This window comes from Hyperolius riggenbachi, chromosome 6, assembly GCF_040937935.1.
Source record: "Hyperolius riggenbachi isolate aHypRig1 chromosome 6, aHypRig1.pri, whole genome shotgun sequence".
In the NCBI taxonomy this organism is placed as follows: domain Eukaryota; kingdom Metazoa; phylum Chordata; class Amphibia; order Anura; family Hyperoliidae; genus Hyperolius; species Hyperolius riggenbachi.
The window spans coordinates 16017519-16037669 of NC_090651.1; the positions used below are offsets into that span (position 1 = coordinate 16017519).

Here is a 20151-nt window from a genome sequence, read left to right on the forward strand (position 1 = left end):
ACCCCATCTGCTGTGGCTTGCAAAAATGTGCATAATTCTGCATGTATTTGTATATCATTGACAGTCCCTAATTGTAAGATAGTCTAGCTTGTAAATATATTGGACTTTGCATTGCAGAAATAATTCTCTGTTTTTGAGATGATACATGTGCTAAAAAAACACCCCCAAACCCCTTGCAGTACTGGTCGGATGCCTGCATTTATAGGTCTGAAGTGATGCATTATGGGTATTGCTTTTTGGACCGCTGACAGGGATGGTTTCAGGTATAGCGGCACCCTAGGTAAATTTGAACGTAAGGGGCACCCTGCATTTGAGTATAATTTTTGTGATAGGTGACTTGGGGGCCCTTAAGCAGTTTGGAGCCCTGGGAATTTGCCTAGTTACGCCATTGAAAGCCTGTCTGCAAACACCCCCTGATATAGACCCCCTTCTTTAGATTGTAAGCCCACAAGGGCAGGGCTCTCTCCCCCTTTTGTGTCTTGGAAATCATTATACATTTTATTTATCATATTACTTTTATCACTGTCTTTACCAATTCTGTATTTTGTATTCTGTTTTTGTGTCATTTTTGTATTTTGTCACTAATTATGTATCTTGTATATTAGTGTACAGCATTGTCTGTATTATTATGTACCCCATGTTTGTTTCTTACTTTGTACCGTGCCACGGAATATCTTGGCGCTTTATAAATCAATAATAATAATAATAATATAGCAGGTAACTTTGTACCTGAGTGCAACTCTGAATATGAAGCTGCAATTTTCACCAGTGACCAGTAGATGGCAGAAGAATCCATAGGAAAGCTGACTCAGATTATAACAGAGCCATGTGCTTTACTATAGCAAGACTCCCCATAGATCTGAATTGGTAATATTTGGCTGCAGCAGTTGTATGTTGGAGAGTATAAAGTCCAGGAATCTGGAATCATCAGCAGCCCCCGCAGGACGATGATAACAGCAGGTGCTGACAAGAGATGAAGCACACCTGACAATGGGGTCTGTTTATAAAGATGCTGATCAGTCTGATCACCTGATAAGCAGTGTTATTTCTGGCAGAATGTATTTACAAACATGACGTTCAGCTGAACAGGTCACTTTTCAGGCTCATTGGCCTTAATTCTGGTAGGGTTTTCGAGCAAATTACCGCATGTACGGTAATTTACCGCATGTGGTACTGACGTTTAGCAATTCTGGTAGATTTGAGTCATGTTTTACCACATGCAGGAAATTATGCGGTAATTTGCATTCATTTTACAGAAAATTGCTATTCTCATGGAAATTAGGGGGCATGTTAGCACATAATTTACAGATCAGTTTAAAGTAAACCATAGATCTTGTAAAGATTTGATACTTACCCAGGGCTTCCTCCCGCCCCATAAACACATCTGAGTCCCCCGGCGTCCTCCCGCGGTCTGCCGTTCAGCTGTGATCAGCCACGGTAACTAGCTCAGTCGCGTCAGTCCGGGTCTACTGCGCATGCGCGGACCTCCAGAAGACCCAAACTGTAACCAAACTCTTGCACAGCATACAATGAAAAGTCTTTATTCCACATACAGTATAGTTGCTGAAGATATCCACTGCTTTGTGTTCTTGAGCTTGTTTAGCCAGATCAAAGTGTCTAATTAGTTCTTAACAGTAGCTGTGAATAGACTGCAGGAGCTCTGCAGAGGCAGGGTCACAATGCTGGAAGAACTGTGTAGGGAGGCGGGGGAGCTGCTGTGGAGAGGCAGAGCTGCCCAATGGCAGCTGAGGAAGGCCTGCAGGAACACCCCCAGTGGGTATTTAACCACCTTACGATCACCTAACGCCGATTGGCGGCCGCAAGGTGGCTCCTCCTTGGACCACCTAACGCAAAAAGGGGTCAAGTCCTAGGGAGGAGATTTCCGACGGATCGCGCACCAATGCGTGCGGGGGGTGTAAGCCTGTGGTCCTTAAGTGGTTAAGCAGGGAATACCTCTCCTCCCTTCCACAAGCTGCATGTCACCAATATCCAGCAGCCGCTGGAGAGATGCGTAAAGAGCGCACTTCTCTTGTGCAGACTGGCCGCGACTGAAGGAAGTTACCGGATCCAATACCGGAGCTTCAGGCAGCGGAGGACGGCGGCATGGGAGCGATCTGTGCCTATGGGGCTGAAGGAAGCCCAAGGTATGTATTAAAAGGTAAGTACCTGTCTTCTTTGGCTTTCCTTTAAAGCCAAGTATAGATGCCACAAGGGACAGTGAGCCCATTAAACAATAATTATATTTTTTTTCTCCTAACTTTATGTGAATGATTGCTGGTAGCAGCAATCTTTCACTCTAAAAGAGTGCTTGAGCGTGCACAAACTTGTGCATGAGCCACGGGGGCGTGCGTGCACAATCGCAGCAGAGGCTTTTAGTGCTGGACAACGTGAGTCTCACATCAAGGAACCATAAGCGGTTAAATTGTAATGAAGATCTTTTTTTGTCCATAAAGGTTATCATGCTGTGGTTAATCTTTTAGAGCAGAGATGAAATCCTAAATTTAGTTCCATTTTATGAACCAAGTTAAACCTCAAATAATGAGCTAAGGATTCATACAGGTGACACTCGAAAAATATGAATATTGAGCAAAAGTCCGTTGATTTCAATAATTCAACTTAAAAGGTGAAACTAATACATGAAATAGGAACCCTTTGCAGGTGGTTTGGGTGAATTAGCTGATTAGAGTCGGACACTTTGAGCCGAGAATATCGAACCTTCTCACAATATTCTAATGGGCTGAGATTTTGATTTTGGGGTTCTCATGAGCTGCAAGCCAAAATCATCTACATTATAACAAATAAAGGCTTGAAATATCTTGCTTTGCATGTAATGGGCTTGACTCACTAAGACAAATAGCACGCATTATCAAAGCTAACACACCTTATCAGAGTAGCATAGCAAACGTATGCCTGCTAATTGGCAATGACGAGAGCACCACTCGTCCTGCACTGAGCCCCTGCGGGTTCGTAGCAATCGCTATGCTACTCTGATAAGGCGTGTTAACTTTGATAAGGCGTGCTAACTTTGATAAGGCATGCTATTTGTCTTAAAGGGCCCTTACACCTAACGATTTTCCAGCCTATATACAGCAGATTTGATCACTGTGAACGAATCTGCTGTGAAATCGCTGCGCAAACGCAAGCGATTGATTTCCGTCTGAAATCAATCGTTCCCGTCGAGCCGTCCGTGCGGAAGATTTTTCTCGATCACCGGTGGGTCGGGAGTGCGCCGATAGCGGCGGTCGAATGCCCAACGACCGACGCTATACAGCGGCAATACATTACCTGATCCGGCTGGTGTGTATCCCCACTGTCACCGCTGCTCCGTCTCCGCTGGGCTCCGAGTCCAGCAGGCTTCACTTCTTCCTGTCCCGGCAGGAAGTTTAAACAGTAGAGCGCCCTCTACTGTTTAAACTTCCCTGGACAGAAAGAAGTGAAGCCTGCTGGACTCGGAGCACAGCGGAGAAGAAGAGAAAGGGGGGGGGGGGGCAGCGGTAGCACCACCACAGATTGTGATCGGTTTCAGGCTTTGTCGATTGACAATCTGTTTGCAGTAAAGGCAGCCATACGATCCCTCTCTGATCAGATTCAATCAGAGAGGGATCTATCTGAATCTGAGGGCAAATCGACCAGTGTATGGCCACCTTTAGTGAATCAAGACCATTGAGTCAATTCATGTATTAGTTTCACGTTTTAAGTTGAATTGCTGAAATAAATGGACTCCTGCACGATATTCTACTTTTTCGAGTTTCCCCTGTATGACATCACAATTTCCAATCTGGGAACAGAACAAACAAAAGCTGCATAGATCTGTATAGTAAAATTCTGCATCAGCTTGGAGTTGTTAGCATCTGATTGCCATCCCTGGTGCTTCCCTCCCATTCTCTGTACCGGAGGAATCTGCGGCTGGCTATGCCATAATAAATAATTTCACTATTTCCTAAATGAGATCTCTGAGCTACAGCTCAGCCTCATAGAGGACAGAGCCGATCACTGCTGTACCCCCAGGGCACCGGCGGAGCACCTGATCCAGTGCTGGAGGTGATCGGTGGTCTCGTGGTGATCCGCCAGGACCGGCTCCCGTATCTGCACAGCACAGTCAGGGATAGAGAAAGTCCGAGCACACAGGAAGTGCGGAGCGGCAGATGGGGATTGGGTCACCAGGGGGATAATGAATATTAAGAGTTCAGTGACATTTAAGACTTCATTACTCTGCCCTTCACATAAAACCGTCCTTCCATGGCCCAGCGACTTCAATGTGGCAGATTAGAGAGAAAAGTTTTGTCGTAAAATAAGAGTTCAGACGACACGGCAGAATGCTTAAAGAGTACCTGTAGTGCAGTGACAAAGAGATGGATGAGCAGTGCAGTGATAAGGAAGGCAGGTATTGAGGAGTGCTGAATGTGACCAGTGGAGTAACTAGACTTAATAGGGCCCCTCTGCAAAAAGGATAGCGTGGGGCCCCCTTGATCCCTGAACCCTTATAAGGGTCATGTGATCGGGAGCCGGCGAATGGCAGCAGGGAGAGTTATGCTGTAATGCAGCGTCTGGAAGCTGGAAAAAAATTACACACGCTCCCGCTGCTCTGCATGGCGGTAGGAGGGGGCAGGGACGGGTTTTGTTACAGAACAGGAAGGGTTTTTGCTAATTAGCTGCACTTGCAGTTGGGGAGAGGGAGGGGCCCCCAAAGCCTCTGGGCCCCCCTGCGATGGCGGGTGTGGCAGGGGTGAATGGTACGTCCATGAATGTGACATTATACCCCTCCCCCCTCACCACCCCCAACACAAGGAGATATTCCTTTTTTTGCACGATGCATTATCCCTCCACCCCCAGATGGGCAATACTATCCGCTAATCCAGGGGTGTCAAACTCAATCACGTGAGGGACCAAAATCTAAATCTAAGACGTGGGCCAAATTGCATTTTAAGCCACCAACAAGCAAGAAAATACTCAAAATAAATTTGATAGTACTTTTTCACCAACTTTTGGGTACTTTTTAAATAGTAAAAATGCTGAAAAGTTAGTTTAAAGAGAAGATGAAAATTATCTCCTAGGAGATAACTTAGGAGAAAAAGTTAATTTCCTACAGGCATAAGTGGCGTTACTATAGTGACCGGTGGGGGGAAGCTGCTCCTTCCCTTCCGCATAGTGCAGTGGAGCAGTTTAATATTTGCTTGCACCGGTGCTGCTAAGAGTCTCCTCTGATCATCCTGGCAGCCACACGCTCGATGGTACATACCTCTGGCTCCTGAGGATTATCATGTGATCGGCAGAAGGAAGTAATGAAGCACAGAGCGTGCGACTGCCAGAAAGAACAGAAGAGATAACTTCTCGCTGGAGCAGGCAAACTTTACACTGCTCTGGTGTGCTACTCTGCAATGTGGGGATATATAAGTAGGAACTAGGTGTGTGTGTATGATTTATCACTTACCGGTTGGATCCAAAGAGAGGGTCCGTGCTAATTTTGCTGGGGGGAGGGTTCCCGTGGGTTGTTGCTGCATTCCGACACATGGTGACAATGTTTCAGTCACAAAAACTGTCACTGGTGTGCTCCTCTGGGCTGGAAGGCCATGTGCTGTCTATCTTTTGCTGCTTAAAATGATGTTGGAAGCTCTCGAGGGCCACATAAAATGGCAAGGAGGGCCGCATTTGGCCGCCGGCCTTGTGTTTGACACCTATGCCCTAACTAACCCAATAACCCCCCATTAACCCCTTACTGGAAAAATACTATCCCTCTCCATAACCGAACACTACCTCGCCATTTTGCCCATGCCCAGCAGGGAGTTCGTCACTAGCCAGGGCGGGCCTATGCATATGATGTCACTTGCCGGGGGTGGGCCTATGCATATGATGTCACTAGCCGGGGCGGGCCTATGCATTTGACCCTGTCGCCACACTGCGGTGGAGGGTCATATGAAGCCTAATTTCTGCAGTGCGATCGCATTACTCAGGCGCGCAACCGGTCTTATATTAACTATTACTGCCGCTGGGATGTGAGCTTCATGTCCGCAGTGGCAGCTGCTATAGCCGCAGGGACGCGATAGTCACATCCCTGCAGTTTGGGGAGCTGTGCGTGTGATGGTGCGGTCAGAAGCCAGTGATCGCGATGGTCCCGGCGACAGGGGGTTGGTGTCAGGGGACAAAAGTCCCTTGAGCCAATCAATTCTTGTTCGGTGAGAATGATCACTGTTTTTGTTCAAAAATGATTATTCTTAAATAGTGCCGCCGCGCTTCCTCCTGCTCGCTCGTTACCGCCCCTCCCGCCGCCAATCGAACTTTGTTCTCATTCATCTCCCTTCTAGGCCACCATGATCGCAGGCATGAATCGATGCCTGCGTTACTTCCGAAGTAACACTAACGCATTACTTCCTATTTAGCGTACTTATTGTACGCTTATAGAAAATAATGCGCGAGGACATCGTGTGGCCAAATAGTAAAATTACACCTACTTACAATAGGTAATAAAAATATAATAGCTAAAAACTGAGAAATAATGAATTTTTTCCATTATTTTCCTATTATTCCCATTAAAATGCATTTAGAATAAAATAAATCTTAGCATAATGTACCACCCAAAGAAAACCGAATTGGTGGCGGAAAAAAACAAGATATAGATAATTTCCTTGTGATAAGTAGTGATAAAGTTATTGGGGAATGAAAGGGAGGAGCGCTGAAATGTGAAAGTTCCTCTTGTCCATAAGGTGAAAACAACCCGAAATGGTTAAATAACATTGTTTGGTGAGTCATTTCTGTACCATATAGTGATTAACAAAGACATCCACCAGTGCTCGTCAGGGAAAGGGTTAATTTGTTGGCTCGCTCGTCCCAGTCTATTCTCAGACTTCATTTCCCTTTAGTCTGCGACAGTTTAATTTAGCCGGGAATTTATGCCTTCGTTACAAACTCCTCTTCCTGATGACTTTTAATGGCTGACTTTAATGTTCTGGCGTAATGCTCTTCATAGGGCTGCCGTGTTGTAGAATGCAGAGTAAACAGCAGACAGATCCTCATCGCTGCTCACCGCTGCAAAGGCTTTTATTTCGGAGGAATGAAATGCTGAGAACAGGACAGAGGCCCAGGCCGGATAGTCTGGAGGAACGAGAGAGGGGCGAGAGGCGAGAACGGGACAGAGGCCCAGGCCAGATAGTCTGGAGGAACGAGAGAGGGGCGAGAGGCCGAGAACGGGACAGAGGCCCAGGCCGGATAGTCTGGAGGAACGAGAGAGGGGCGAGTGGGTGAGAATGGGACAGAGGCCCAGGCCGGATAGACTGGAGGGGCGAGAGTGGGGCGAGTAGCTGAGAATGAGACAGAGGCCCAGGCAGGATAGACTGGAGATACGAGAGGCTGAGAACGGGACAGAGGCCCACTCTGGATAATCTGGACTCTGGAGGAACTAGATGCCGAGAACAGGAGGGAGGCCCAGGCCGGATAGACTGGAGGAACGAAAGTGGGGCGAGAGGCCAAGAATGGGACAGAGGCCCCGGCCGGATTAGACTGGAGGGGCGACAGTGGGGGGAGCGTCCGAGAATGGGACAGAGGCTCAGGCAGGATAGGCTGGAGGAACGAGAGTGGGGTGAGAGGCCAAGAATGGTAGAGGCCCACGCAGGATAGACTGGAGGAACGAGAGAGGGGCAAGAGGCTGAGAATGGGAGAGAGGCCCAAGCTGGATAGACTGGAGGAGCGAGAGAGGGGCGAGAGGCCAAGAACGGGACAGAGGCCCAGGCCAGATAGTCTGGACGAGTGAGAGGCTGAGAATGGGAGAGAGGCCCAAGCTGGATAGACTGGAGGAGTGAGAGAGGGGCGAGAGGCCGAGAACAGGACAGAGGCCCAGGCCGGATAGTCTGGACGAGCGAGAGAGGGGCGAGAGGCCGAGAACGGAATAGAGGCCCAGGCCGGATAGTCTGGACGAGCGAGAGAGGGGCGAGAGGCCGAGAACGGGACAGAGGCCCAGGCCGGATAGTCTGGACGAGCGAGAGGTCGAGAATGGGAGAGAGGCCCAGGCCGGATAGACTGGAGGAACGAAAGTGGGGCGAGTGACTGAGAATGGGGCAGAGGACCAGGCTGGAAAGTCTGGAGGAACAAGAGTGGGGCGAGTGGCTAAGAATGGGAGGGAGGCCCAGGCTGGATATTCCAAAGGAACGAGAGAGGGGCGAGTGGACAAAAATGGGACAGAGGCCGAGGACGAGCGGTTGAGAATGGGCCGGAGGCCGGATAGTCTGGTGATTAAGGCCCCTTTTACACTTGCCTTGCAAGTGTGCATTGCAATACTGTTTTACTACGGGGGAGGGGGAGAATGGGTTGAGCATCACACTGCAAACACACTGCCCAAGTGTAAAACCGGTCTAAAAGGAACCTGAAAGCAAACCTATGCGACTATCTGGATAATAATTTAGATATTTATCTTAGTAGAGGGAAGCCTCTGGATCCTCTAGAGAACGCCCCCCTCCACCTCGCCATTCCAGCGCTAAGCCTCCCGAAGCTTGCAGCCTCGCTCATGTATGTAGATGAGTGCAGCCGCACTGCACGGTAGCACGGTGCCGTCACTCGGGCTCGGCAGAGAAAGCTGACCAGGTGCGGCTCCGGTGCAAGCTGTCTGCGCCTGCTCATCGCAGCCATGCTCCGTCTACAAAGGCTCGTCAACGAGCTCCAGGGATCCCAGCACTGGAACCGTGAGGTGGAGGGGGAGGGGCAAGCCTCTGGAGGGTCCAGTGACTTCCCTCTACTGAAGTGAGAACCCAAACTGGGCACGTTCACCTCTTCAGGTACACTTCAAGTGAGAGGTATATGGAGGCGGCCATATTTATTTCCTGTTAACTGCTTACCGACCGCCGATCGGCGTAAAGTCCTGGGGCTTCAGTATGTAGGAGCTGCGCACGCAGACTGCGTGCGCATCTCCTGCTTGGTAGGTGGAGCGTCGCCTTCAGTCATGTGATCAGACCCCACCAGCAGAGAGCTCTGTTGGTGGGGAGAAAAGGGGGGGGGGGGGGGTGGATCACTAGTGTGCTGTGTTGTGCGGCCCTGCAGCTTGGCCTTAAAGCTGCAGTGGCCCATTTAACACAAAAATGGACTGGTCTTTAGGGGGGGGGGGGGGGGGGGGGGGTAAAGCCTGTGGTCCTGAAGAGGTTACACAATACCAGTTGCCTGGCAGCCTTGCTGATCTCTTTGGATGCAGTAGTGTCTGAATCACACACCAGAAACAAGCATGCAGCTAATCCAGTCACACTTCAGTCAAAGATCTGATATACATGCTTGTTCCGGGTCTATGGCTAACAGTATTAGAGGCAGAGGATCAGCAGGTCAGCCAAGCAACTGGTATTGCTTAAAGGGGAACTCCAGTGAAAATAATGTAATAAAAAAATGCTTCATTTTTTTTAATAATTATGTATAAATGATTTAGTCAGTGTTTGCCTATTGTAAAATCTTTTAAATCCCTGATTTACATTCTGACATTTATTACATGGTGACATTTTTACTGTTGGCAGGTGATGTAGCTGCTGCATGCTTTTTTGGCAGTTGGATACAGCTGTAACAGCTATTTCCCACAATGCAACAAGGTTCACAGACAGGAAACTGCCAGGAGTACCAAGGTCCTAACAGTTCCCTGTGGGAGGGGTTTCACCACAATATCAGTCATACAGCGCCCCCTGATGGTCTGTTTGTGAAAAGGAATAGATTTCTCATGTAAAAAGGGGTATCAGCTACTGATTGGGATAAAGCTCAATTTTGGTCGGAGTTTCTCTTTAAGGCATATTTTTCATGAGCAATTGAACTTTGTGCTCAGCAAACAGTTACCAGGCAGCAGTGTGCAGTTACCAGGCAGCAACAAGTAGTTGTGAGAGTCCCATGGAAAAGAAGCCTAATCCTACCTAATAAAACCGGAGTCCTTGCATCCTCCTCCTGTGTTCCTGTGTCCCTGCTTATGCCAAATCGCAAAAAACTAGGTAGCCCTCTAGTATAGGTAGGCAGCCAGAGGTGCACCCCAATATAGGTAACCTTCCCGGTATAGCTAATCAAGGTGTCCCCCAAGTATAGGTAGCCACCTAACTATAGGTAGCCAAAAGTGTTGTGTGCCCCCCCCCCCCCCCCAAATATAGGGCATTGGTGTCAGTGGGGGGGGGGGGGTATGTCGTTTCCTGCTGCCTCCCCATAGCCAACACTATTAGGCCTGCAGGACTGCAGAAACCCAAATAGAGAACAGCGTACAGTAGCCATGCGGCCCACTTCACATACAGGAAATGAGCAGTGACATCACTTCCGCCTCTATACTGTAGTGTTCTCCGAGGTTTGCTGGGCCACACAACTCCCCTGCTGATCCAACAGTAACCATCCTCAGTGGATCTAGTAATGGTCTGACGGACCGATAAGGACAGTCTCAACAGGGAAAATATTCTCCGGACAGCCATGAGTTATGTTTTCTTGGGCCATGATTTGGTCTCCAATTTTTTAAAATTTGTATGACAATAAATGTTCATTAAAGGGAACCTAAACTGAGAAGGATATGGATTTTTCCTTTTAAAATAATACCAGTTGCCTGACTCTCCTGCTAATCCTGTGTCTAATACTTTTAGCCACAGCCCCTGAACAAGCATGCAGATCAGGTGCTCTGACTGAAGTCAGACTGCATTAGCTGCATGCTTATTCTAGATGTGTGATTCAGCCACTACTGCAGCCAAAGAGATCAGCAGGTCATCCAGGCAACTGGTATTGTTTAAAAGGAAATATCTATATCCCTCTCAGTTAAGGTTCCCTTTAATGAGCAACACACAAAGTTTTGTTCATGGCATTTCTTAATTTTTTGCAAGAAATATCTTGAAAGTACCTGGCTGGCTGGTTCCTGTAGCTTCCTTTCCTGGTGAGAACACAGTGGAATTTTATTGGATGGGCTATCAGAAATATTTATGTCTGCAAAATAATGTTTCTCCTCTGTATGTCCAATGTATATACTGTAAGCTGGGTTTTTAAAATCTTGTCAGTATATGCAGGGACCAAGTCCGGTGTAGGCTTATTATTAGCCAAAAGCTTACTTTTTATATATATCTAAGTTAGCCAATAAATGGTATCATCCTGATTCAAAACTTCTTGCTTATCACCACTCATATGAATCGGCAAGGCTCTCCCTATATGCACAGATCTGACCCTGCCCACCCTACTACTATCACCAAAAAAATATAAAATTTAAAACAAAGTGTACACATACTGATACAATCTACATTTCTCCCAGATTAAATTGCACTATAAATAACTTTTATTTCCCCCTGTGTTTCTGTTGCCTATAAAAAGTAGTAAAAATCTGACATTCATATTTTAATTGTGTGGCTGGAGTTCTACTTTACTAACCACATTCTAAACCTTGTTCGATAGCTGAAGCTCACAAAATGCACAGATCAGTCACAACATTAAATCCAAAGTGAAATGAACATTGATTATAATCTCCTTAAAATGGCACCTGCTAAGGGGTGGGATATATTAGGCAGCAAGTGAACAGTCAGTTTCTGAAGATGATGTGTTGGAATCAGAAAACAAATTGGCAGTCAAAAGGAACTTGATGACTCTGACAAACACCTAAATGTGGTGACTAGACCAAGAGCGACTCCAAACTGACGGGTCTTGTGGGGAGTTCCTAGTATTCAGTGGTCAGTACCTACCACAAATGGTCTCAGTTAGGACATATGGTGAACTGGTGGTAGGTTTATGGAGACAGCTGCTCACTGATGCACTTGGGCAACTGAAGACCATTCTGTATGGTTTGATCTCACAGAAGAGCTGCTGGAGCACAAAACTGCTGAAAAACTTAATTCTGGCCATGCGAGAGCTGTCCTTACCCACACTGCATCACAGCCTACTGATTATGGGGGCTGCATAGCTAGAGACCGGTCAGGGAACTCATGAAGACCCCCGTCCACCCATTTTTAGTCATAACTCGATAATGGAGCAAAGCAAGAATGTGGCTTGGACTGATGAATCACTTTTTTGGTCTCCAAATTTGCCACATTTAATCCATTTGGGCTGGAAAAACCAGGTCTGATCCACGGAGGTCCCATCTCCCAACATGCAGGACTTGAAGGATCTGCTGTTTGGTACCAGATAACACAGGTCACCTTCACAGATGTTGTGGAGTATGGCCTTGATGAGCCAGACCTGTTTAGTCAGCACAAGGGGGCCTACACAACTTAAGGCAGGTAGTTGTAATGTTTTTGATTGACCAACTAGGCTACACAGTAGGTGACATGTAATTCACTCCCCCTCCCCCAATAGTGGTGTGACAGTGGAGGGTCCCAGGGAAACGTCTGTGGATAGGGTCACTCTCTTACCATCAAGTGCTGGAAGAGCCAGGACCGCATGATGTTGGTGGCATGTTTAGGAAGGACTCCACGCTTGTTTTTGGACTTTTTGTCTTCTCCATCCAGCAGAGAGGTCAGCTCCAGATTGACCTGCAGGAATAACCAAGAAAATTGAGGACCGATGTGCATCAGAACCATCGGACCTAAAGAGTTTTCTACGCACACCAAAGACTCCACTAACTACTCCCAGCTGTGCCCAGGCTAGAGAAATAGCTCAATATTATAGGCTGTACATGTTCTATAAAGTAGCACTCCGAGATGGTCACACGGGCATAAAGAAATGAGCTGCATGACTCCACTCACTACTCTCACACTACCAATGAACTCCTCTGTGACGAAGGGACAGCATGTAAATAGCTTTTGTTTAAAGCACCACTATCGTGAAAATCATAAAATGTATATACAAATAAGAAATCGGTTTCTTCTAGAGTAAAATAAGTTATAACTTACTTTTCTCCTATGTTGCGGCCACTTACAGTAGGTAGTACAAATCTGACAGAACTGACAGGTTTTGGGCTAGTCCATCTCTTCATGTTGGATTCTCAGCATGGCCTTTATTCTTTATAAAGACATTCCCTGAAAAGGATCTATACAAGGATGCTGGCCAGACTCCCTGCTCGCTTCACACTTTTTGGCAGTTGGACGGAGCAACTAATATTTACTAAGTACTTTTGAAAATAAAGAACACCCTGAGAATCCCCATGAGGAGATGGTCTGCTCCTAAACATTTCGGTTCTGTCAGATTTCTACTACCTACTTTAAGTGACAGCAACGTAGGAGAAAAGCGATTTATAGCTCATTTTACTCTGGAAGACAAGTACTTCTTATTTAAATGTTTACATGTATTTTAAATGTTACGATTTTCGTATTAGTGGTGCTTTAAAGAAGTCTATGCTATCAAAACACATGGAAAATGCATTCAAGGGGAACTGAAGAGAGAGGTATATGGAGGCTGCCATGTTTATTTCCTTTTAAGCAATACCAGTTGCCTGGCAGCCTCTGCCTCTAATACTATTAGCCATAGCCCATGAACAAGCATGCAGCAGATCAGGTGTTTCAGACTTTAAAGTCCAATCTGACAAGACTAGCTGCATGCTTGTTTCTGGTGTTATTCAGATACTACTGCAGAGAAATAGACCAGCAGGGCTGCCAGGCAACTGGTATTGATTAAAAGGAAATAAATATGGCAGCCTCCGTATACCTCTTACTTCAGTTCCCCTTTAAGTGCGGCAATACAAACTGATATACAGATAGTGAAATGCTCCTAAATCAATTTATAATATCTTCCTATCTTAAAGGACACCTGAAGTGAGAGGGAATATGGTGGCTGCCATATTTATTTTCTGTTAAAGTGGACCTGAACTCTTGCACAGGACAGAAGGAAAGCATAGAGAAATGCACCCTGTATGTATTTAGAGAGTTCAGCCTGTCTAATCCCCCTCATCTGTGACCAATTACAACTGTAAATTGATATCTCAGCTGTGTCAGCTAGCTGCCTTGGCAGAGCAACTAATTTGTAAACACGGGATGTTAACCCTATGTTTGTGTCCATGAAAGCAGGAAGTAGACAAACTGCAGATTTATTGTAGGATTTGTATCAGCTTTAACAAAGAAATATTTTTCTTTAACCTCCCTGCCGGTTATCCCGAGCTCAGCTCGGGGTAACCTGCCGCGGAGGATTCCTCAGGCCCTGCTGGGCCGATTTGCATAATTTTTTTTTTGTTACACGCAGCTAGCACTTTGCTAGCTGCGTGTAACTTACGATCGCCGCCGCTCCCCGCCGATTCGCCGCAACCCGCCGCGACAGAGGGTGTCCCCCCCCCCCGAGACCCGTGCGCTGCCTGGCCAATCAGTGCCAGGCAGCGTCGAGGGGTGGTTCGGGACTCCCTCTGACGTCACGACGTCGATGACGTCGGTGACGTCATCGGGGGAAGCCCTCCTGGAAATCCCGTTCAGAACGGGATTTCCGGATGGGTATATGCGCCGGCGGCGATCGGCGCATTCGGGGGGACGCCGCAGGGAGGGGGGAAGCATGTAGCTAGCGCTAGGCTAGCTACATGCTAAAAAAAAAAAAATAATGCGAAAAAACACCCTCCCTGCCGTGCGCAGCATTTTTTTATAACGGCAGGGAGGTTAAAGGTTATTATGCTGTTGCGTATCTTTTAGAGCAGAGAGGAAGTTATGTGTTCAGGTCCGCTTTAAACAATACCAGTTGCCTGGCTGTCAGGGTCTGTGGCTAAAAATATTAGAGGCAGAGCATCAACAGGACAACCAAGAAACCTGTATTGTTTAAAAGGAAAAAAAAAATATGTCATGCTCACCATATCCCTCCCACTTCAGGTGTCCTTTTAAGTAGAATCAAAGTTAGGCCCAGTGCACACCGAGCGGTATTAGCAGCGATCCGCCAACCGCTTCCGCCTGTGAAAACGCTTGGCTAATGTATCTCAATGAGATGGTGCACACCGGCGGTTTGAGGATTTCAGCAAACCGCAAACGTGCCTCCTGCAGCATGTTTGCGGTTTGCAGAAGCGTTTCTGCCTCAATGTAAAGTATAGGAAAAACACAAACCTCTCTGGAAAACGCTACATCAGAGCAGTTTCCAGGCGTTTTTGTTACAGAAGCTGTTCAGTAACAGCTCTTACTGTAACAATATTTGTAATCTGCTACACAAAAACGCTCCAAAAAAACGCTAGGCATGATTAGATAACGTCTCTAGACATGCCTAGAATCGCTCTGAAATCTGCTCCAAAAACCGCTAGTGTTTTGAGGATCTGCTAGCGGTTTTGGTTTGCACTGGGCCTTATAGCTGATCCTCCACAATTTAAAAAAAGAAATCGTCTGTAAAGCCTGGTACACACTTTCAATTATAATTCGCCAATTACTGACCAATTTCGCCACCCCCGTATAGTAGTATGAGGCTCAACTTATATTGAACACTGTGAGCAGATCGTGTTGGTAAACCCTTACATGGAGGTGGTAAAATTTGTCAGTGATTGGCCAATCATAATTGAAAGTCTGTACCAGGCTTAAGTTTTAAAATGATGATTTTAAAGATTTTGTTGTCCCTAGAAGTTGGCTGATAGTGTAATGGTTAAGGGTTCTGCCTCTGACACAGGAGACCTGGGTTCGAATCTCGGCTCTGCCTGTTCAGTAAGCCAGCACTAATTCAGTAGGAGACCTTAGGCAAGTCTCCCTTACACTGCTACTGCCAATAGAGCGCGCCCTAGTGGCTGCAGCTCTGGCGCTTTGAGTCCGAAAGGAGAAAAGCGCAATATAAATGTTATTTGTCTTGTCTTGTCTTGTCTTGTCTAGAAGTCAGAAGCGTTTGTATGTTTGAATACAGCTTAATTTGGTGATCCAATCCCTCCTCAATCGGTAATTAGTCAGATAATGATTGATTCCTACACCTTGCTGCAGACTGAAGGGCTCATTTCCACTATCGCGAATTCGCATGCGTTTTTCGCATGGAAATTCGCATAGCAATACAAGTGAATGGGACTGTTTCCACTTGTCAGGATTCCTTTGCGGTTTTCTGTGCAGAAAAAATTCGCATGGCAGAGCCATCAGAATTCGCATACCGCATACCGCTATGTGAATCGCATACAATGTATTTAATAGGAAATTCGCATGAGGTTTGGGCATGTGAATTTTCATGCGAATTCGCATGCGAGAAACAATGGAAAAGCACACCAGCACTGCCATGGTTAAATTCGCATACATCGTCATCCATGCGAATTCGTGTGCGAATTCGCATGGAAATTCGCATGGACCCGCATGCGAATTTCGCATCCGCATGCGAATTTTTACCGCATGAAAAACCACCATGCGAATTCCCTATTAAATACATTGTATGCGAATCGCATGCGTGTGTGCGGTGTCCGAATTCGGATGGCTCTGCTGAGCAGATTTTTCCTGCACAAGAAAACGCTCCGTTTTCCTGACAAGTGGACACAGGCTCATTCACTTTTATTGGTTATGCGAATTTGCATGCAGGGAACGCATGCGAATTTGCGTTAGTGGAAACGCACCCTAAAGGGGCCCATACACTCAGCCGATTTTTGGCCGATCGATTGCAAATCGATTGACCAATCGATCGATTTGCGTCCGATTTCGATCGATCTGGCAGGCTGGAAAATCTAGGTCGATCTGATGAGATTGCTTATCATTTTGCATTGGCCCTAATGGAAATCTGATGGCAAAAAAAATGCCATCAGATTGATTTTCAATAGATTTCAAACTGAAATCTATTGGAAATCTGTTTCTAGTAAAAAATGTTCCTAAACACATCAGATAGATCAGAAATCTATCTGATGATCTATCTGCTGCTAATCTAACGAGTGTATGGCCACCTTAAAGCCTCACTCGATTAGCCGCCGGATCGCCTCCTCCGCGTCCCTGCGCGTGCCTGCCGCGTCCCCCGGATTCGATTCCACGCTCGTCCCCGCCGGCGCCGCTTATCTTCTGCTCGATTCCCTGCCATTGTCCCCTCGACGGGAGCGAGCAGGGAATTGGCGGTGGGGAGATCCGTCCTGTCGGATCTTATCAATTGAGCCGCATTAGCGGCTCGATTGATAAGGAACATCGCCGCAGCATCTACGCGTGTAGATGCGGATTAAGCCTTGCAAGATTTCAGGAGGAATTTATCAAACGTTGGTTGAAATGCAAGTGGAACACTGTGCGGTCACCAATTCCCTGACAGATTTCAGGAGAAATTTTCCACATATCTGAACACAATGCTTTGTCCACCCGCGGGGATCAAGCGCGGAATCGATCTGGCGCGGTGATCGGACACGTCGGAAATTATCAATCGGGGCAATCAGCGGCTCGATTGATAAGAAGAAACTATCCGTGTATGCCCAGCATAATGTTCCCACTGATATATATGGTAAAATACATGAGTGTGCTTCGTCTCTGGTTCTCTTTAAGTGTGAATCAGGATTGTAGGCAACAGAGCATCTTATCAGCAGTAGATAGAGATTTGTTGAAATTTTCCCCCAAAATATTCCTCAAACTGAAGTAGTATATCATTTTTAAAGCCAATTCCAGGAAAACAACATCACACTGTAAATTTGGATAGTGTTTTAATGGGCAATAATCTTTGTTTAATTTGAATTGCCATCCTGTGTCCCCATCTGTGAGACTTTTCTTTCACTTCCTGCACAGACAGGAAGTTTGGATATTTTTTACAAAAGCAACGAATAAAACTTTTTATTAGTGGGAAATAATTGGATTATCCAAGAGATGCCTAATCTTGCAACAATTGTGAAGCGCTCCCCCTGCTGTCTGGCAGAGGTACATATGAAGTATTCCTAGGTAATATTTCACATCTACCTAATGAAAAAATTAAGCTTTTTTAAGTCATGCCATTATTTAGTGATGAATTCGGTGAAAAATTCTGTATGGCGAGCATTCTAGACTCTGCTTAATATTATGGAAGTGCAGGGAAACATTTTTTTTGTAGTTAATTGAACCATTTTAGTGGCGCGTTAGTCCCCCGTCTGTATACTGATGGTTTAGTTTGTGTCGCTGGTGGCTGACAGACTTATCTTATAAGCTGCCCTTTCTTCTCAGGAAGTCAGGCTTGGAAAGCCAGCAAGCGTCGTCATGGCAACCACCCTTCCCGATTCCCCCAGCTCACAATAGCATCGTGGTTTCCTTAGCGATGGAGAGAGGGAAGTGAGGCTCTCCCTTACCGCCTGCAGGATCACAAATAACTGCTCTCTTCTTGGCCTGAGATGAAATCGGAGCGTGTTATGTCAGATCACTGGCAGATAATCCGGCGTTATAGCCAGAGTACGAGAGAAAGTCCCGGGGCAGTCAGTTCACTGTGCCTGTGTGGCCCATCTTACAGCTTGATCCATCCTCCTTGAGAGGTTAAAGCAAACCTCTATCAAATAAGTGCTTTATACGTTTACTGCATGTACCGATATAACGAGTGACAATAAGGCTTTTTTGTGGCCTGTAGCAGAGCAGGATTATCCACTAGGCAACCTAGGCAGGTGCTTGGGGCCTAGTGGGTATCAAGGGGCCCACCTACCACCTTCCCTGACCTCTCTCCACTTCATCTTGCCAAATCTACAGCCTTGCCTATGGACCAATCCCCTCCCCATGAAGCCTAAGAATGTGTATCTACTCTGATCCGCCAAATCATTAAATGCCGTTAATGGTATCCTTACAGAACTTGAATGTAGTTTCAGTGATTGAACAGGAATATAAGTCATCTCTTTGCTAGGTAATGGCCAATATTGGTGGCAAACCCCCCCCCCCCTCCTTTGGTAAAACCACCGTGGTCAGATTTACCCAAAGCTCTGTGGCTATCCCGAGGCCCATCTGCAGCTCAGCAGCTGTGGCATGGTAGGCGGTTACCAAGCTGGAGGCGGGCCATTACAACACAGGTGGACGATGGCCACAGATCTTCGGACTTCAATGGAGAGGCTTCAGGTTTGTGTTTACAATAATGGCCATTTTCCGGTGAACGGGTGATTTACGGTATAAACCTGTTCAATTGCTGAAGCTACATTAAAGTACCATGATATACCATTAACTGCATTTATTGGCATTTAGAAATACACCGGAGGTAGTCTTAAAGAACCTGCCTCATGTTGTGTAGGTCTCCCTCTCGTCGTCAAACCAGCTCTGAACCATTGAGGTCTGGACACCACAAAGCCTGGGGAGCAGTTCTGTGGTATCTGGCACCAAACTGTTAACCTGAAGTTCTGTAAGCTGCAAGATGGGGCCTTCAGGGATGTGACTAACTAAGACTAAGATCTGAGAATTTGGATGCCAAAGAAAAATGTGATTCATCAGACCAGGCCACCGTCTTCCATTGCTCCAGCTCTGACACTCACCTGCCCACTGTAGGTGTTGTAGACGCTGCTGGTGCAAAGATTATGCCTCCTACTCAGCGTACTATGTGTGGTCTCACACCTCTCACTCATGGTCAGAATTATGTTGTTGCTACAGGAGTTATGTGGGATGGAACCAGTAAGCATTGCATGCCCATGACTAGTGATTGGGTATCCTTATTTGGAAACTTGGAATATGCCGTACATAGCCGGAAGGAGGGAGCAACCCAGTGACTAGGGATGATCAATGAGATGCAAACATTTGTGAGTTCATGCAAAATTATGTAAATTGTTATGCCAATATATGCAGCTTGAAAATGGACCAATCAAGTCCCACCCAGGTTTAAACTGATTGGTCCATTTTCAAGCTGCATATATTTGCATAAAAATGTACATATCAGTTTAAACCTGGGTGGGACTTGATTGGTGCATTTTCAGGCTGCATATATTTGCACAATATTTACATAATCCTGCATGAACTTGGAAATATTTGCATCTCACTGATCATCTCTACCCGTGGCTCTCTCTGCTCCTAATGGTGTTGAACTGCTGTGTACGGCATAATCTGGGTTTATTCAAACACTTCCCATGATCCTTTCCTTGGTTGTCTTTCCTTGGGCCAGTTTTTTGGAAGGTAACCACTGCATATTGGGTCACACCACACAAGACCGGTTATGTTTGGAGATGCTCTGACTTGATTGGCCAACAGCTGACTAGTTTTACCACCTCCATGTAGTTTGAGATCGTATCTACACATCTACTCATAGCACTTAAAATCTGTTGGTGCTTATGGAACATGGAGGTGGTAAAATTGGTCAGTCATTGGTCAATCAAGATTGCATGTGTGTACCAGGCTTTACACATGCCCATTTTTTTCCAGGTACCAACACATCACCTTGAAGAACTGTCTGTTCACTTATTTTGGATGCGCTCGTCTTCTGCCTGTTCACTTGCTGCCTAATATA

The 20151-nt window shown here is 46.4% G+C and overlaps 1 protein-coding gene across 11 annotated transcripts in view; it reads right to left on the reverse strand.

Annotated features, from left to right (window-relative positions):
• The window catches only part of PKNOX2 (PBX/knotted 1 homeobox 2), a 603376-nt gene that overhangs the window by 13562 nt on the left and 569663 nt on the right, over positions 1-20151 (reverse strand). For 10 of the 11 annotated variants that reach the window (XM_068238894.1, XM_068238887.1, XM_068238884.1 and 7 more), the window contains one exon: positions 12312-12431. The exons of the other annotated variant lie outside the window; for it this stretch is intronic. In XM_068238894.1, coding sequence (XP_068094995.1) covers positions 12312-12431 — 120 coding nt within the window. The remainder of the gene's footprint in view (positions 1-12311; positions 12432-20151) is intronic. 11 annotated transcript variants of the gene reach the window in all.